The sequence below is a fragment of the Panicum virgatum genome, chromosome 4N, assembly GCF_016808335.1.
Source record: "Panicum virgatum strain AP13 chromosome 4N, P.virgatum_v5, whole genome shotgun sequence".
Lineage (NCBI taxonomy): Eukaryota > Viridiplantae > Streptophyta > Magnoliopsida > Poales > Poaceae > Panicum > Panicum virgatum.
In genome coordinates this window covers 48441293-48458263 of record NC_053148.1, presented here as the reverse complement: position 1 = coordinate 48458263, position 16971 = coordinate 48441293, and the positions used below count along the sequence as shown (strand labels likewise).

Sequence of the window (16971 nt, the reverse complement as noted above, 5' to 3'; positions counted from 1 at the left end):
GCCGTGCCCGGCCCGTGACATGGTCGGATCGGGTTTGGATTGGCCCGTATTTTTGTGTATAATTTTCGAATTCTATCGGGTTTTTTGAGTTTTGAGTCAAAAATTTCGTCCCATGCCCAATCCGTCATTTGATCGGGTCCGGTTTTTTTCGGGCGGGTCGGGTCGGATTTATCAGGTCGGGTGGCCCATGATCAAGTCTACTATCAAGGTGCCTGCACATTGACTTGGTCGATGATTATCTATCTACTTATCGTATCTAAATCTTTCCAGGGATGACGATGAATAATACTAGTAGCTTTTGTTTTCCAGACAAGTTTCTAACCAGAAATTACTTTATTATCTGTTTCTTTACGTGACAAGAAAAACTACGCATAAAGAAAGTAGTGTACTACAGTATTTTGAAGTAATCCTTGGCTCCTCGTTATCTGTTTAATTACTTCATTATCTGTTTATTTCTTGGTAATCCTTGATCCATCCGCCAAGTCAAATCAACCCTCGGCCAATTCTTGTACCCCCCGTGGCGGGTAACCTTTTGCGTCGGATTACGATTGGATCCATGGCGTATCCATCCGGTTTTTCAGCGGCGCCGTCGTGCTCACTCCGCACGCCACGCGATCCCCGCCCGACAGGCCCCGAGTCCAGTCACCCGCCACGACCCCACGCGTCAGCCACACACGCCTCCGACTTCAAAGTCTTCAACCCAACGCGAAAGCTCCAAATAAAATGCGGCGGCCTCGCCGTCCTCACCCACCTTCTCGGCTTCTCCGTCGTCTCCTCCTCCGTCTCCGCCCAGCTCCCGATTCCCAGAGCGATCGAGCTCCAGAGTCCACCGCCCCGCCGCCACCGCAGCAGCAGTAGCTAGCCGGGTCGATGGGGTGCGGCTTCTCGTCGGCGTCGCTGCGCCCGTGCGCGGGGGTCCGCGTCATCCACACCAACGGCTACGTCGAGGACTTCCTCGGCCCCGGCGTCGTCACCGTCGCGCACGTCACCGGCTGCCACGGCGGCAAGGACCCCGCCGGCGCCGCGTCCCCGCCGCGCTACCTGCTGTGCTCGGCGGCGCACCTGCTGCAGCCGGGGCAGGGGCCCTTCCGCCCCGACGACCCGCTCCAGCCGGGCACCGTCTACTTCCTGCTCCCGCACTCGGTGCTCGAGGCCGAGTCCTCCGCCGTCGACCTCGCCTGCCTCATGAACCGCCTCACCGCGCTCGCGCGCAAGGGCGCCGCCACCGCCGCGCCCGCGCCCAACCCCGTCGGCGCGCTCCTCGCCGCCGCCGCCGCCCCACCGCGGCCGGCCAAGGAGCCCGCCGCCGCGGCGCCGGCGCCGGCGCGGCCCGCGCCCTGGAGGCCCCGGCTCGACCGCATCGACGAGTCCATCGGCCGCGCCTCCACGCGCAGCGCGTCCAGCTGCAGCGAGGCATGATCTTGGCCGTCGCCATCATCCATTGTTAGCTTGGTTGTTAGATTTCTCCCTTTCTCTCTTGTAATCTAGCACATGTAGGGTGTGGTTTTGTGTATGCTTGAAATTGTAGCATCCAAATCGATTCATCAATGGTGTAAAGAAAAAAAAAAGTATTCCGATCCTACAGCAACTTGCTTGCAGTTGCAGTTGCAGCTGCAGATGTGACCGTCGTCAGAATTCAGGCGCGTTTAGTTCCCAAAAATTCTCACCTCGAATGACTTTCTCTTTCGACACATGCAGAGCACTAAATCTAATTAAATAATAAAACTAATTACACAGTTTACACATACATGGAGCACTAAATGTAATTAAATAATAAAACTAATTATACAGTTTGGATGTACACGACGAGACGAATCTTTTGAGTCTAATTAATGCATGATTAGCCATAAGTGCTACAGTAACCCACATGTGCTAATGATGCGGTCAAAGGCTTCAAAAGATTCGTCTCGCGGTTTTCAAGTGAGTTTTGAAATTAGTTTTTTAATTAGTGTCCGAAAACCCCTCCCGACATCTAGTTAAACTGTTGACGTGACATCCAATTTTTTTGTTTGGGAACTAAACGGCCCCTCAGTTTCAGTTACATTCGTTTCAGTTCCCGGTGAGATTCAATTCATCACACACGTCTCGAACAGACACGTGCGTCCCAGGAAGGGGAAGAGTTGGATCTGCCGAGGAAAATTGGGTTGGTCGGAGGTCGCAGACTCGCAGGCTCGCAGCTGGGTTTCCACGCCAGTGGACGGCGTGGCAGCGGTCTCAAGGGAGTGGGTTTACACTGACGAATCTCGGCTGCCGTCTTGCTCCGCCGTCCGTCTGACCGCCGGTGAGCAACGAGGGCTAGCTAGCTGACGGTCTCCACCACGCGAGTCCTGTGCGTTACGTCTGCGTCGCTTCCGACCTCGCAGCCAACCAGATGGAGCCCAACTGCCCAATCGCGTTGACGTTCGTGCACAGATACTACTTTTATTTGCATTTCACGATGGCAAGTTGCGATACCATGGAAAAGAGATGCAAAAAATCTAAACAGCCTGACGGCCTCATCGCTTTTTTTTTCTCTGTTCATCATCATCGGCTTCGTTTTCGTACAAATGACTTGCACAATTCATCGAAGCTGGTCTTGATAAACTAGTGAGTGGACGCCACATGCTCGGGTCGATCTGCAAGTACCTGTCGGCTTTGTCGCCCATCCTTCAGGTCGCCGTGTCTCTCCCTCATGAGTACGGCACACACAGTGGGAGACGGCGACCGACCGACACGCCAGGATTCTGGGCTCTGGTGACTGGGTCCACTGCGATTGATAAGTAAAGTGTATTTAGATTCTTCTTTTGGCGTAAATTTTTTTTGAAGAGAATCTGGGTGTGGTTAGTTGGCGAAATTTTTTGAATTTGGGTACTACAGCACTTTCGTTGTTATTTGACTATTAATATCCAATTATGAACTAATTAGATTTAAAAGATTCATCTCGTCATTTACAGTTGAACTGTGTAATTAGTTATTTCTTTCAACTACATTTAATGTTCCATACATGTGTCTGAAGATTCGATGTGATGGGTACTATAGAAAAAAATTTGGGAACTAAACAAGGTCTTACTATTTCGAAGCACTAAATAAAGTCTGTTTACAATTTTTTTTGCACAGATAGATTATAAATCGCGAGACGAATCTAATGAGCCTAATTAATCTATGATTAATTGATAATTAGTGGATATTTACTGTAGCATCATTATTACAAATAATAGAATAGGTAGGCTCATTAGATTCATCTCGCGATTTACAATTTATTCGTGTAAAAAATTTATAATATATTTTATTTAGTACTCCATGCACATGTCTAAATATTTGATGTTTTTGGGCGTAAATTTTGGGATCTAAACAAGCTATTTTTTTCAAGAATTTTTTTTCTTCTGAGGCGATTACTGAATGATCCATCAGGTCGGGTGGCTGGTCTCTTCTCTTCTCTTTCTGTCAGCATCTGCTGTTTCTGCAGGAGCCCTCGGTTTGCATAGCCCACCGGTAGGCAGCCCCTCTCTTTCAGCTCCAGTGCAGGAGCTTTCTTTCTTTCTTTTTTTTATGAAAGGATCTTTCTTTCTTGGAATCCTGAGCTTCTTCCTCTGCACCAGAAACACGGTCGAGGCTTCGAGCCAACGGGAAGCTTCGTCGTGATTCGGAAGCAATCACAGGTGACAAAGCATGGCAGTGTCTGTCGGTCGCCGGTGGCATCGATGCTGGTTGACTGGCCCGTGTCCCATGGCCCGGAAAACACTGCGCCTCCGGCGACTAACTTTTGATTTGGCCAACGAACCTTTGAATCCTTCAAACCACCACACCACAAACTTGTGTGTTAGACTGTTAGTGGGTCATGAAACCTTCTTTAATTAGGGCACCACTGTCAACCTTATCAACACTTTGAAAACGAGTGCTTATCAAGCCATTTGGACAGTGCTGCATCACTTTTCAGTTTCCAGGCTCCATCACTTCTTTTCTAACTTTTATTTTACGCTGCCATGAATCATCAGAGTCGGCAACGGCGCATGCACCATCTGTCGAGCACTCGGGTCAGATTTTCTCAAAACCTCCGAGAATCCTGATGCGAAGTCAATGGCCGTTGTTTTCAATGTTTAGCTCCTGTCATACGCTTGGACGCCAAATCTTTTGACTTTGGGGGTTACCAGAGCTGGGTTTGGAACAAACAATATCTCACTGTCAGAGATTGGGCCCAGATGATGAAAAGAATATTAGGACTTTTCAGGTTAAGGATGTATTTTGACTGTTTTTCGTGCAAGGGTCACCTAATCAACTTATTGGAGAAGCATTTTCAACAAGGTCGTAAAGACTGGAACTTAAAATAAGTCTTAATTTGTCTGCTAGGAAAAGGAGCCTCTGTAACATATATTTACAGATGAAGTCCGCATATATGCAAAAACAATACTACTCTACTGAATTACTGGTCCTTCCAACATGAAGTTAACATCAATATGAGCAATCAGTAAGAACTCTAAACAACGGGACAAAACTGGATGGATACCAGGATACTCTCGAAAATGTTTCACATGGCACGTGCGATTGACATATCACTGATAGAAACACTCAACTAGAAGTTTAGAATGGTCGTAGAAAACATCTTTTCCACAAAGCAGAATGCACAAGTACGCAATTTTACTTTTCCATATATGGAACAAGAAATGCCAGCTCTATCTGACAAACATATCAAATGCCATCCTAGCCTTCTTTTTTATTGAATGTTCACATGACTGTTTCATGTGGTACGGATCACCAACTCAAATTATGGGGTAAGTGTTTACAGGCGTGTTTAGTTCGCGAAATTTTTGGGGTTCGGCTACTGCAGCACTTTCGTGTTTATTTGGTAATAATGACCAATCATGGACTAATTAGGCTCAAAAGATTCATCTCATCATTTACAGCTAAACTGTGCAATTGGTTATTTTTTAAACTACATTTAATGCTCCATGCATGTATCCAAAAATTCGATGTGATGAGAAATCTTGAAATTTTTTGGGAACTAAACATGGCCTACATCAACAAGGTTGCAAAGATAGGAAATAATACCAATTCTTAATTTGTGTGCTAGAAAAATGAGTCCAAGTAACTAGTATTCACATCATACAGGAGCAATATCAAATTGCAGGTCCTTCCATAACATCAAAACAAGCATCACTTAGGCCACCAAGTACTAACCAACAGTATGATAGACATGGCTACCAAAAAGGTATCTTTTCTTGTTCACACATACACAGCACATGTGCTGACACTTAACTGATTAGAAAGACTTACTTCGATTCTGGAACAATATATCCTGCAAAAAATGCAGGGAATCCTATTATAATTCTCTATTAAAACTTGAGATATTTTTTTTCTCGAACACGCATGAGAGCTGTGCGTCATTGTATTAATGGATAGAAAAAGTTTGGATACACGCCGAATCCACGACTTGGGTTAGTACTTTTCTTTTACATGTGCTCCTGGAAATAAAGGAAAACTACCACGCTAGGTCAACTCAACGCAACAAGAAACCCAGTCCCCACGCCTGGAAACTTGAGGCATTCAATTCTACTAACAGCACCACTATTTACCCAAACCTTGTGCAAAAAAAAATTGAGGCGTGAAACTCAATTCTCTTATCAGATTCTCCAGGACAGGCACATAATATAAACACAAGCACATGATGTGAGAGTAAGGTGAACAAATTCATGATTATGTCACAGTGTGTATCTCGAAGTAGTGGTGATACAGAAGTTACCAGCGATGTGTACTAGAAGACAAGCTTTCTGCACTTTAGTCACCATTGACTTCAACATAAGACGCAGCAATAGCACCTCTCGAAGTCCCTTTCCTCACTCCCATGTCCAACCTAACATCTACCACACGTCTCCAATCCTTATCTGCAGCATACAAGTTTGACGCCATTACGTAATTCCCCTCATGGTCAGGCTCCATGGCGATCAAATGATCCATCACCTTCCTTGCTAAGCTGGCATTCCCATGGTCCCGACAAGCGCCGGCCAAAACACGCCATATTACAGGATCGGGCTTAACGGGCATGGCCAGGGTGAACTCAAATGCCTCGTCCAATGCTCCAGCTTTGCACAGCATGTCCACCATGCTCCCATAGTGCTCCATCCATGGTGTGATTCTGTACTCCTCAACCATGGACTTGAATAGTTGGCGCCCCTCATTCACTAGGCTGGAGTGACCACATGCGTTGATTATGCTCAAGAAGATAACCTCATCAGGCTGGAACCCTTCTCTGAGCATCTGCGCAAACCGAACAAGGGCAGCCACTCCATGGCCATTCATGGCAAGTGCTTGTATTATGGCTGTCCACGAAACCACTGTCCTCAATCCCATGGAGTCAAATATGTCACATGATCTCCTAACCCTCCCCATCTTACCATGCATATGTATGAATGCATTGGCAACACGTGTGTTCTTCAAGAACCCATTCTCAAGTGCACACTGTTCCACCCAGTCCCCCAAACTCGACGTGCAATCCAGCTTTGTGCAGGCCGAGATGACAGCAAGCAGTGTGATCTCATCGACCTTGACACCAGCAATCCTCATCTCCTCGAACACTTCCAGTGCCTCAGCTGGGAGCTCATTCTCGGAGCAAGCATTGATCATGGATGTCCATGAAACAGCACTCCTCATGCCAACCGCAATGCCTGCGAACACCCTCCTCGCATCTGCCAGCAGCCCGCACTTGCCGTACATGTTCACCAACGCATTGAGCACGGGCAAGTCAAGACCGACGACATTCCTCACAGCGTACCCGTGGATCTCCCTCCCATGCACCGAGCTCCGCAGCTGCGTGCATGCGGACAGGAGGCTCGTGACGGAGACCCCATTTGGCCGGGCCCCCGCGTCGCGCGCCATGGCGGACGCAGCGCACAGGGCGTGGCCGGGGTGTCCATAGCGCGCGTAGGCGGACAACAGGGCGTTCCATAGCGGGACGTCCCGACGCGAGATTTCGTCGAACAGCTGGCGGGTGGCGGCGACGCGGCCGGAGGCTGCATAGGACTTGAGCAGGGCCGAGCAGAGGTGGAGGCAGGAGGGTAGTACGCCGAGCTTCAGGGCGTGCGCGTGGAGGTGGGCGACGGAGGCAGAGGAGAGCGCGCGAACTATGGCCGCGCCGGTGCGCAAGGCGGTGGCGCTCATGGAGCATGGCGGGCGGCGTCCGCGGCACGGCGGCTTTAACCCAGGAGCTCGGGGGGAAGCTGGTCCCACAGACTGACATACATGCCCGACGAAAACGGGTGTTTACCCTAGATGCAAAATTCAAAATCACAAAACTATCACATCGAATAAGAATCTTACATGTATGAAGTATTAACTAGACGGAATAAAAAACTAATTACATAGTTTGTTTGTAAATTATGAGACAAATCTAATGAGCCTAATTAGACCATGATTAGACACTAAATTGATATAGTAACTGCTACAGTAAATATGCGCTAATGACATATTAATTATTCTTAATAAATTCGTCTCGTAGTTCACAGACGAGTTCTGCAATTAGTTTTGTAATTAGTCTATTTTTAATACTTCAAATGTAAAAAGATCCACTTTCAAAAAGTTTACAACATCAATCTAAATGAGGGCTTATTTGGTGAAAAAGTTTGGGTTTTTTTATACTATAGCACATTTCGTTGTTATTTGACAATTAATGTCTAATTATGGACTAATTATGCTCAAAAGATTCATCTCATCCTAATCAGTTAAACTGTGTAATTAGTTATTTTTTCAACTACATTTAATGCTCCATGTATGTGTCTGAAAATTCGATGTGACAGATATGTAGAAACTTTTTTGGGTGGAGCAAGTTAGCGCGATGGGTCGCGCTCTTGTGAAACGTGCGACCCCCTCCCACCGTACTGCTCTCTCTCTCTCCCACCTTTTCTCCACCTACTTATTGCATAACCGTGAGCTTTTTCAAAATGCAAGTTGTTCATAAAAAAAATTTATCTCCTGCGTATGATCTCAGGTTTTAAATACCGATTACACTATTGTGTCCTACGTTGTGACAGCACAGGTTTTTAAAATATTAAGCAGAAGAAATTAACTGATTAGGATGAGAAAGTAAAATTTTGTACATGAAATGATGAGTTCTTCAAATTACAGTTTCGAAATATTTAAATTATCTTTCAAATTGTAACAAAGAGGATTTCAAAATAAATTTTAAATCGTTGTTCAAATGAACTTTTGCCCAAAACCAATGTTGTAGGTTTTCAAATGGCGAACAACTTTTGTGTTCAAAGTTTTTCGAGTTGCCACGCAAAAATGGGAGAAAAATTTGAATTTCAAAGTATATAGGATATTTTCAAATGCACTCAAGTTTCAAATTTTATCTTTCAAACGAAGCCTCAAATGAATTTGTGCCTAAAATGAAAGTTGTAGATCTCGGAATTTTAAGCAAGTTTGGTATTTACAAGTTTTTAATTTGAGGCCAAGAAGTAGGAGAAAAACTTAAAAGGCAAACAATATTTTTGAACTTGAGTTTAATTACCAAATTGCCCTCACTATCACCTCCATCTCCTCTGCTCGCGCCGCCGCAGCTTCTCGGCATCCGCATCCACGCGTCACCGTGCCGCTGCTCTCGTCGCCACTTAAGCCATCCGTCGAGGCCGATTTCGTTTTCGCCTCTCCAACATCGCACCTCAGAGCCGAGCTCCCCTTCTCCCCGTCGCTCAGCAACGCCGCCGCCCGCCGTTGCTCGCCGTCGAGCCACCTCCACGCGGAGCCCCCTCCTCCGCTCTTCCTCGCCCCCAAACAAACCCCTAGCGAGCTTCTTCTCGACGTCCCGCAGCTCCTCGGCCCGGCCCTCGCCACCCAGACCCACCGGAGCGCCGCCTCCGACACCCATCGCCGCCGCCTCCTCCCTGCTCACGCCGGCACGCCACCACCGGCCGTCTCGGCTCCAACATACATGGGGAACGGGTTCCCCTAGCCCCAGGGAAGCTCCCTAGTCCGGTCTCCGCCTCCTAGCGCCACCGGCGTACTATCGCTGCCGCCCGCAGCCGCCGCCTGGAGCAGAGATCCATGGCCGGCCCCCGTCCGACCACCCCCTCTAGCTCCAAAGCCACCAGAAGGTTCGCCCCGATCTCCTCGTGCCCCTCCCCTGTTTCCCCTCGCCGCCGGCGAGCGAATCCGCCGGATTCCGGCCGAGAACCGCCGCCCCTACTCTGTTCTCCGGCCAGGGGCCTATTCGCGAGTTCCAAATCTTTCTGAGCCCCTTTCTACAAAATCCAGGGGCCTAAACATAATATTAGATTTGTTTTCAAATTTTTACAGTGAGTTTGCAAATTCAATTAAAAATCGTAGAAAATCCTAATATAGCAAATAAATACTTTTTGGAATCCTTATAAAAATATCTACAATCTAGACCCATACAATGACAAGGTTTAGTTGGAAATGTTTGCTGCAAAAATAGATTTATGTTTAATAGTGCATAAATGCTAGTTGTTCATATCTTTTTAATAACTAATGTTTGGAGCCATGTCATGCCATTAAATTTTTATGGTAGATTTTACCTGTGATTCTAGTGTTAGTGTAAAAATTTCATGATCATTAGACATGTTTAGCTATAGGTTTAATTAAATCTTGATTTATGTCTAGGATAAAGTGATTTATTTAATACAGATTCTACACTATGTATTTTGGACTGAAATTTTTACAGTGACCCTATTTTGTGTTATAGATGCCATAGAAAAATTTAGAGAATTTTTTAGGCAGGACTAACTGACCTCGCCAATTTATGGTAGGGAGAAATATAATAAATAATGAAAAATAGTTTTTATGCCTGGAAAAAATCTCATATTTTTGTTGGAGTTTCCACTTGAGGTTAGAAACATGCTAGAAGAATTTTAGCCTCGGTAAATCAGTAGTTTATCCTGTGGAAATTCATCTTGGTCCATGCAATGAATTAATATCTTATTTTTCATGCATGTTATATAGCTCTTTTAGTTCTGAAAATTTTATAGCAAGCTCATATTAAGAAATACAATCTTCAGTTAAAAGATCATTACTAGAACTTACATTCCCTAGCCTGGAGAATTATTTTTGTGTAGAAATGCTTTTTCTGTACTAATATAAAAGAAAAGCAACACACCCAGCTCTTTTATGAGTTAGTATCGATAAAATTCCTACTCTATAAATGACTGCCCATGTTGGCGCTCCTTAAGTACCCGTTTTATCCCTTGTTTATCCTTGATAATGACATGAATTCAATATCAAAATCATTAACCGTTCTAACCCTGGCCTAATTATTGGTCATTTTCACATTTGCACATATATTTTGGAGGAACTTCGTTTTTGCAGGTTTTTGGCCTATTTTGGAGCATAAAATGATGAGGCCCGTGATCGAGCGCTAACACGGAGAAAGACGAAGGCCAAAGCCCAAAGGAAGGACCAAACCTCATGTTGATTCGAAGCTCATTCATGCACATCCACCTTCCAAGAGAGCCCAAGGACCAAAGCACGAAGCCGTAAAACTCTGGGGACTTAAACAGAAGATGCTAGAGCTTGGACGACAAGCACCCCTATCTAAATCGCGGAGATAATGACGTCTAAAGCCCACATGTAAAGGTGAAGAAAGTCAAAATGTCGAGAAAAGCCACATGGAGGAAGATGGGCTTGAGATTTGGAGGTTTACCCATGAGATCAACTCAGCCCGAGAGATATTCGCGCAAACAGCATGATCTTTCGGTGCAGATTCAGAGACTTAAACGGCCTCTAATGGAAAAAAGTTGAATACCAAAGTTGTGGGGCTCGATGAGAGCTTCGATTTGGATATATGGTAGGCCCAATTCGGGTCAAGGAGCTAGGAGATATGGCCCCCGAAATACTTACTGCGCAGACAAGTCCGAAATCAGACATATTTTCTTCCGAGGCTGGGTTGGGGCTCTTTTATTTGTGGAGGTTAAATGACTAAATTCTAAACCCACATATTCTATGTTGCTCTTCGATTTAAGTCTACCGATGACCTTACACCTTGTGTTGTTTAATTTGAAAACTTAATTCCTATGCTATCTACATTTGTGAATCTCTTGCAAAGTTCTACCTACCAAAGCCTATACATACATATTCTTTCATGATGAAACATTTAGATTGCAAACTTATATTTTGATGAGTTGGATTAAGATTGATTTCTTTGGTACGAGACTAAGAAGCTGGTCATTCCGTTTTTGGTAGCATATTTATCCATGCATTGTGAGTTTCTACTTCGGAAATTTTGCAAACCTCGCTGGATATCCACCCTAAACCAAAAATATCTTTTTGTGATTACCTCCTTGACCTCAACCCAATTTGAGTATGGATTATCATTTCGACGGAATCAAAAGAATCAAGGGCACCATATAAAGAAAAGTTTTGGGAGACAAGGCTCCCCGGAGATTCAAGAGGTTCTACGAAGAAGAAGGTGAATTTGAGATACTTACCCTAGCTAGTTGGTTCTCCTACTATTCATACTCGAGGACGAGCATTCGTTCAAGCATGGGAGGATGACTATGTAAGTATTTTATGTTATCAAAAGTTCTAAGGAGTAAAAAGAAAGGAAAAAAAGAGAAAGAAAGAGAAAAAATAAAAAAACGAGAAAAGATAAGAAAAAAAGAGAAGAATAAAATGCTCCTTAGTTTTTTTTGGCTTCATTAATTTTCTAAGTTACTTTGAAGAACTATTCCATACTCAAATCTTCCAACCATGTGCAATCCGATAACGAGAACTTCATTTGTATCTCGGGATCATCTATTTGCCACTTGCATATGTCCACCTATCTAAATGTGTGTGTTTCATCTTTCTCCCTATCCAACATTATTTTCCAATGGCCTTTTTGACTAGTCTCGGTAATTCCATTAGATCTCTCTCTTAGTTTGACAATATTTCAGATATAATATTTTGCTAGGATTGTTTTTACCTACCAAGCTCCACATAAGTCTTCCACTATTATATATTAGTAGAATAGGTTGAAGACAATCTAATGTAGGCTTGAGAGACTTGATGAGATGAGTATTTCCATGATCTTTTGCAAGAGAACCTCACTTATATTTGATATGCATTCTTTTGAAAACTCTTCACAATGAAACAAGGTAAAGGTTTGAAGTTCGCTTAAGTTTGAGAGCATTGCATTTATCTATTATTGTGGCTTGTTCTTTAATTGCTAGTCTATGTTCCATAATGAAAAAGTAGCCGGTCACAACATGAACTTAAATGCTAAATACTTGAGAGAACAATATGTCTTGTTATGTATGACTAAGTGCAGAGAGGATATTGAGGAGCAACGCTGATTTCTTTATAAGCAAAGCTCCTGGACTTACTCGAGGACGAGCAAGGTTTAAGCATGGGGGGAATGTTGGCGCTCCTTAAGTACCCATTTTATCCCTTGTTTATCCTTGACAATGGCATGAATTAAATATCAAAATCACTAACCGTTCTAACCCCGGCCTAATTATTGGTCATTTTCATATTTGCACATATATTTTGGAGGAACTTCGTTTTTGCAGGTTTTTGGCCTATTTTGGAGCATGAAATGATGAGGCCCGTGATCGAGCGCTAACACGGAGAAAGACGAAGGCCAAAGCCCAAAGAAAGGACCAAACCCCATGTTGATTCGAAGCCCATTCATGCACATCCACCTTCCAATGGAGCCCAAGGACCAAAACACGAATCCGTAAAACTCTGGGGACTTAAACAGAAGATGCTGGAGCTTGGACGACAAGCACCCCTATCTAAATCGCGGAGATAATGACATCTAAAGCCCACATGTAAAGGTGAAGAAAGTCAAAATGTCGAGAAAAGCCACATGGAGGAAGATGGACTTGAGATTTGGAGGTTTACCCATGAGATCAACTCAGCCCGAGAGATATTCGCGCAAACAGCATGATCTTTCGGTGCAGATTCAGAGACTTAAACGGCCTCTAATGGAAAAAGGTCGAATACCAAAGTTGTGGGCCTCGATGAGATATTCGATTTGGACATATGGAAGGCCCAATTCGGGTCAAGGAGCTAGGAGATATGGCCCCCGAAATACCTGCTGCGCAGACAAATCCGAAATCAGACAGATTTTCTTCCGAGGCTGTTTTGGGGATCTTATCTTCGTTTCCAAGGAAAGCAATGAATACCAAAGTTGGAGATAATTTCGTGTCACACAATCTGGACACCGAATTTGCATTATTTAGAGTCCGTACATAGGAGATATGACATCGGCAAGGAAGGGCTGCGAAACAGGAAAATCTGGACGAGGCTGATTTTATGGAAACCAAGGTTGCTTCTCTCCCAAGGAAGATCTCGTGCAAGGCAAGGTGGAACACGCCCCAAGGCTCCCCAAGGGCATAAATACAACCCCCTAGGCGCCCAAGGGGGAATCCAATCCACCAAGAACTCGACGAAAACCTAGGGCTAAGACCGGAGGGAGACGACGGCCGCCGCAAGTCTTCGAGGGTACCTTGGAGATGGCTTAGGCCACCCCTAGCCGCCATGGCCTCCCTGCGAGGTTGTACCACGGTGGGGTTCGAGAGTCATCCCCAACATTCGTCGGGGTATGTACACACACGATGGTGATATCAATCTACTCTTTATTCTAGTTGTCTCGACTTTGGTCTACTTCAATGCATGCTTTCTTTCTCATATGTAATGCATCCATATGTTCATAGTAAGATTAGATCTATTCGTGGTAATTAGTCTACATCTTGCGGATACGTTGAGGTAGCATGTTTTAGCTAGTGGTTGATTACCCTGGTGTGGTGACAGCATGGTGAAGGGAAAAGTTCTAGCGACGACATGATGTGGAATAGGATCGATGGCGAGTACCATGGGAGTCTGGGGTAAAGCTTTGGGAAACCTTAGGCGTCGACACGCACCTCGCACCGGTGACCTTGGGAAAGTAGGCCGCTTGCGACCTGCCTTTCTGAGAGATGATTTCGTGTACCTTTAGTTGAGATGCAACCTATGCTTTGATCACCTTTTTCACTAGAACCGTACCTAGAGACGATAGGCCCTAGCTCCTTGGTTGTGTTATCTCATCTACGGTTGTGGGTGTGATGAACACTTATGCTTCATTCATATCTATCAAGTATTCAATTTATATGCAATCTTCGCTTTATGTTTAGGATAGGTTTGATAGATTAGATGGTAAACCCTAGTCGGTTCGCTTCCGATCCACGGATGATAAACCTTGGGGGAGTACTCTAAGGGAAAAGCTACCACGATCCGTGCGCTTACGGTACGTAAATTGGCGCTTTAAGAAGCGTCAACCAGCTTTTCTGGCGCCGTTGTCGGGGATCGGCAACTCGAACCCTAGGGCGATCTATCTAGTTTTTTTGGACTAATCCTAATTTTTATTATTGCATATACCCTTATTTTCTTGTTTGTGTCCTTGAAAGCATGTGGAAAAAGTTAGACACCAAACTTGGACTTCGAGAAGTCCATAATCCACTTCGACAAATTTCAACAATCGGCAACAAGATGATCAAGGAACCTCGATATGGAACATCGACAACGTCCACATCGACATGACGGCAACAACATCAAGATTCGCTCTTTAGTGGTAGGTGCTAACTTTTATTAGTGGCCCAGCATCCGCTATCGAGTCCCCACTCCCCAAAGCAAAAGATGATAAATAAGGTACGCCGCCGTGTCAATTGATTTTAAAGACTGATGTTTTTGGGAAGAAATGTTTGTTCAAGCAATAGGTATGAAGCATGCCCGCGAAAAAAATCATGCGATCATCATCATCTATGAAGTGTTACTGTTGTGATAAGTTTTTCATCCAAGATCAGAGAAGTACCATGAGCAATTAATAGATTATTTTGAAGCTCCATCAAGTCTTCTTTCCAACGGATCAAGAACCATCAGTTTTGGAGATCGATGTGAAGAGTTATGATAAAATCTTTCAACGCTGCGCGTTCTGAAATCCCTGTGGACAGATTGCAGCGCCGTAATAAAACAAGCATAACTTCTTTATCCGGAGTTCAATTGGGGCGAATAACCACTTGTTGGAAAGATAATTTGATGCACCTTTCAATGGAGTAGAAGTTTGGTACATTCTCTGCACTGGATGAAGGGGAATTCAACGAGGACAGAGGCAGTAGCAACCGATGAAGAAGGTGATGATGATGTCGAAGGATGATTGGAAGGCTGTGTACACAAAAGATGATGATTTGAAGTTAACCAAAGCTGGAGGCAACAAGATTAGAAGAACCACGACACCACCTATCTTCTCTAGTGGGATGCTCGATATACTTCTAATCGAGTGATGCTATCAAGGAAGGAAACCGTTCGGATCATCAACACGAAGCACATGAGCATCTTCTAATCCCGACACCTTGGGTAAAGCAAGAACAACGGAGAAGACACATTATTGAAGCCGTAATATTTTCTGGTAATCAATGGTGATGACCTTGAAACCTAGGGACACACGACACTGTGCTCCAAAGACCACATGATCGAGATTATTGACATCTTCGGATGAATTCACAAGAAGATATTATTCTCATCAATGTCCAGCTAGACCTCAAAAGCAAATAGAGGATATTTTTGGATATTCAAAAGCCCCATAAAGTTCCAGTTCCAACGGATCAAGAATGAAGTCGATCGAAATTTCCTACAAGAAGTTATGGCCAAAACATCGAAGGTCGTGCACTCTGAAATTTTCTGGACAGCACACAGCACTAAAGTAAAACGGTCATAACTCTCTCGTTTGGACTCGGTTTAAGATGAATGACCACTCGTTGGAAAGTTAATTTCATAAACATTTCAATAGATCTATATTTTGGTATATATTCTGTTGAGTATACATGAGAGATTCCATGAAGAATAGGCAGGAGCAACGCGATGAGAACAAGATAGAGAAGATGACGATGACAACAATGAAGGGGAGCTTGGGCGATGCTTTCATCAAGTGTACATGATAAAATTCAGAGGCTTGGAGCAGAGGAAGAACCCCAATGACATTGGCAAATGAAGGCACAAGCGGTCGACTTTCGACAAATGAAGATGTTGCAAGCAAACCACGATGGATTATAAGAGGCGACATCAAGCTGCATGGACACTTCGGTTTCTCGCATGAAGGACCATGGCTTCGCATCAATTAGAAGGTATGTGAAAAAGTCGAGCTCTATGACTTTAAAAGAAGTGCTTTGCCGGAGGCAACCCGATCTTTTATATATTAATATGACCGTCTACATTGCACTCTTTAATCGGAATATCAAGTAACATTGTACCATTGCTCTAACAAAAACCACAACTTCATGTTGTTCATTCTAAATGTTATTGAGGGAGCACTTTGTTATTTGATCTTGGTAAACTTGTAGACCTTTTTGTGTGCCTATTAGTGTTTTCAGTCTTTTTCTTTGTGTCTTTTTAGAGAGATTTATGAAGCATTGCACCACCCTTTGATTCTAAACTTGTGGCTAGTTAACTTAGGCTAACTTTTTGTTTTGTTTTAGACCACCTCATCATGCCATATCATTTTGTTCACCCACCCCGTGTTGAATTGCATAACATGTTGTTCATCTCACCCTTGCATTGCATTGCATGTTGCATAAAAAAAACTTTTTTCTAAAAAAAACATTGACTAGCCTCGATTTTGAGATCCTAAAACCCTTAGGAAAATCACTCATAGAGCAATCCCAAAACCATAGGGTATGTTTTTCATTCAAAAAAATCTAACTTTTGTTTATCTCTATTTTTTTAAACCACCTTAGATAGAATTTCTATACCCAACACTCTCTCTTCAAATTTTTTGTTTTAAGCCAAAAATATAGGAAACCCTTAAACCTACTTCTAAAACCTTGTTAGCTCGGTTGCTTGATCCTTTTTCGATAAATAACCTTTTCATTGACAAAAGCCTCACTTCTTATGAAGTGTCGCGAAGGCTTTTTGTCACACTTAGCAATTGTTTTTGAATAAGCTAGTTGCGGAATGACATCGAAAGATCCTTTCAACCTTGCTAACACCTGTTTTTGCTAACTTTGCATTTTCACTTTGCATCCATTCCATTGTTCA

The 16971-nt window shown here is 44.0% G+C and overlaps 2 protein-coding genes across 3 annotated transcripts; one reads left to right on the top strand and one right to left on the bottom strand.

The window, feature by feature from the left end:
• The first annotated feature begins 699 nt into the window (after positions 1-699).
• Positions 700-1588, top strand: LOC120668685. The gene has a single exon (XM_039948435.1). It carries the CDS (start codon positions 871-873, stop codon positions 1417-1419), a length of 549 nt encoding a protein of 182 aa, XP_039804369.1. The 5' UTR covers positions 700-870; the 3' UTR covers positions 1420-1588.
• A 2171-nt stretch (positions 1589-3759) lies between these two features.
• LOC120668684 (pentatricopeptide repeat-containing protein At4g14820-like) lies at positions 3760-7160 on the bottom strand. Of its 2 annotated transcripts, none has more exons than XM_039948433.1 (2): positions 5717-7160; positions 3760-4132 (listed from the first exon to the last, which is right to left on the bottom strand). In XM_039948433.1, the coding sequence occupies exon 1, from the start codon at positions 7129-7131 to the stop codon at positions 5752-5754; it is 1380 nt and encodes a 459-aa protein (XP_039804367.1). In that variant the 5' UTR covers positions 7132-7160; the 3' UTR covers positions 3760-4132; positions 5717-5751. The 2 variants fall into 2 exon arrangements, with proteins under 2 accessions (XP_039804367.1, XP_039804368.1); XM_039948434.1 differs by lacking the exon at positions 3760-4132 and adding an exon at positions 5103-5272.
• Positions 7161-16971: the final 9811 nt, after the last annotated feature.

What these genes read in the sequence shown, in the direction of transcription:
- LOC120668684 (XM_039948433.1), bottom strand. Translation starts at nt 7,131, where the DNA reads ATGAGCGCCACCGCCTTGCGCACCGGCGCGGCCATAGTTCGCGCGCTC.
- LOC120668685 (XM_039948435.1), top strand. Translation starts at nt 871, where the DNA reads ATGGGGTGCGGCTTCTCGTCGGCGTCGCTGCGCCCGTGCGCGGGGGTC.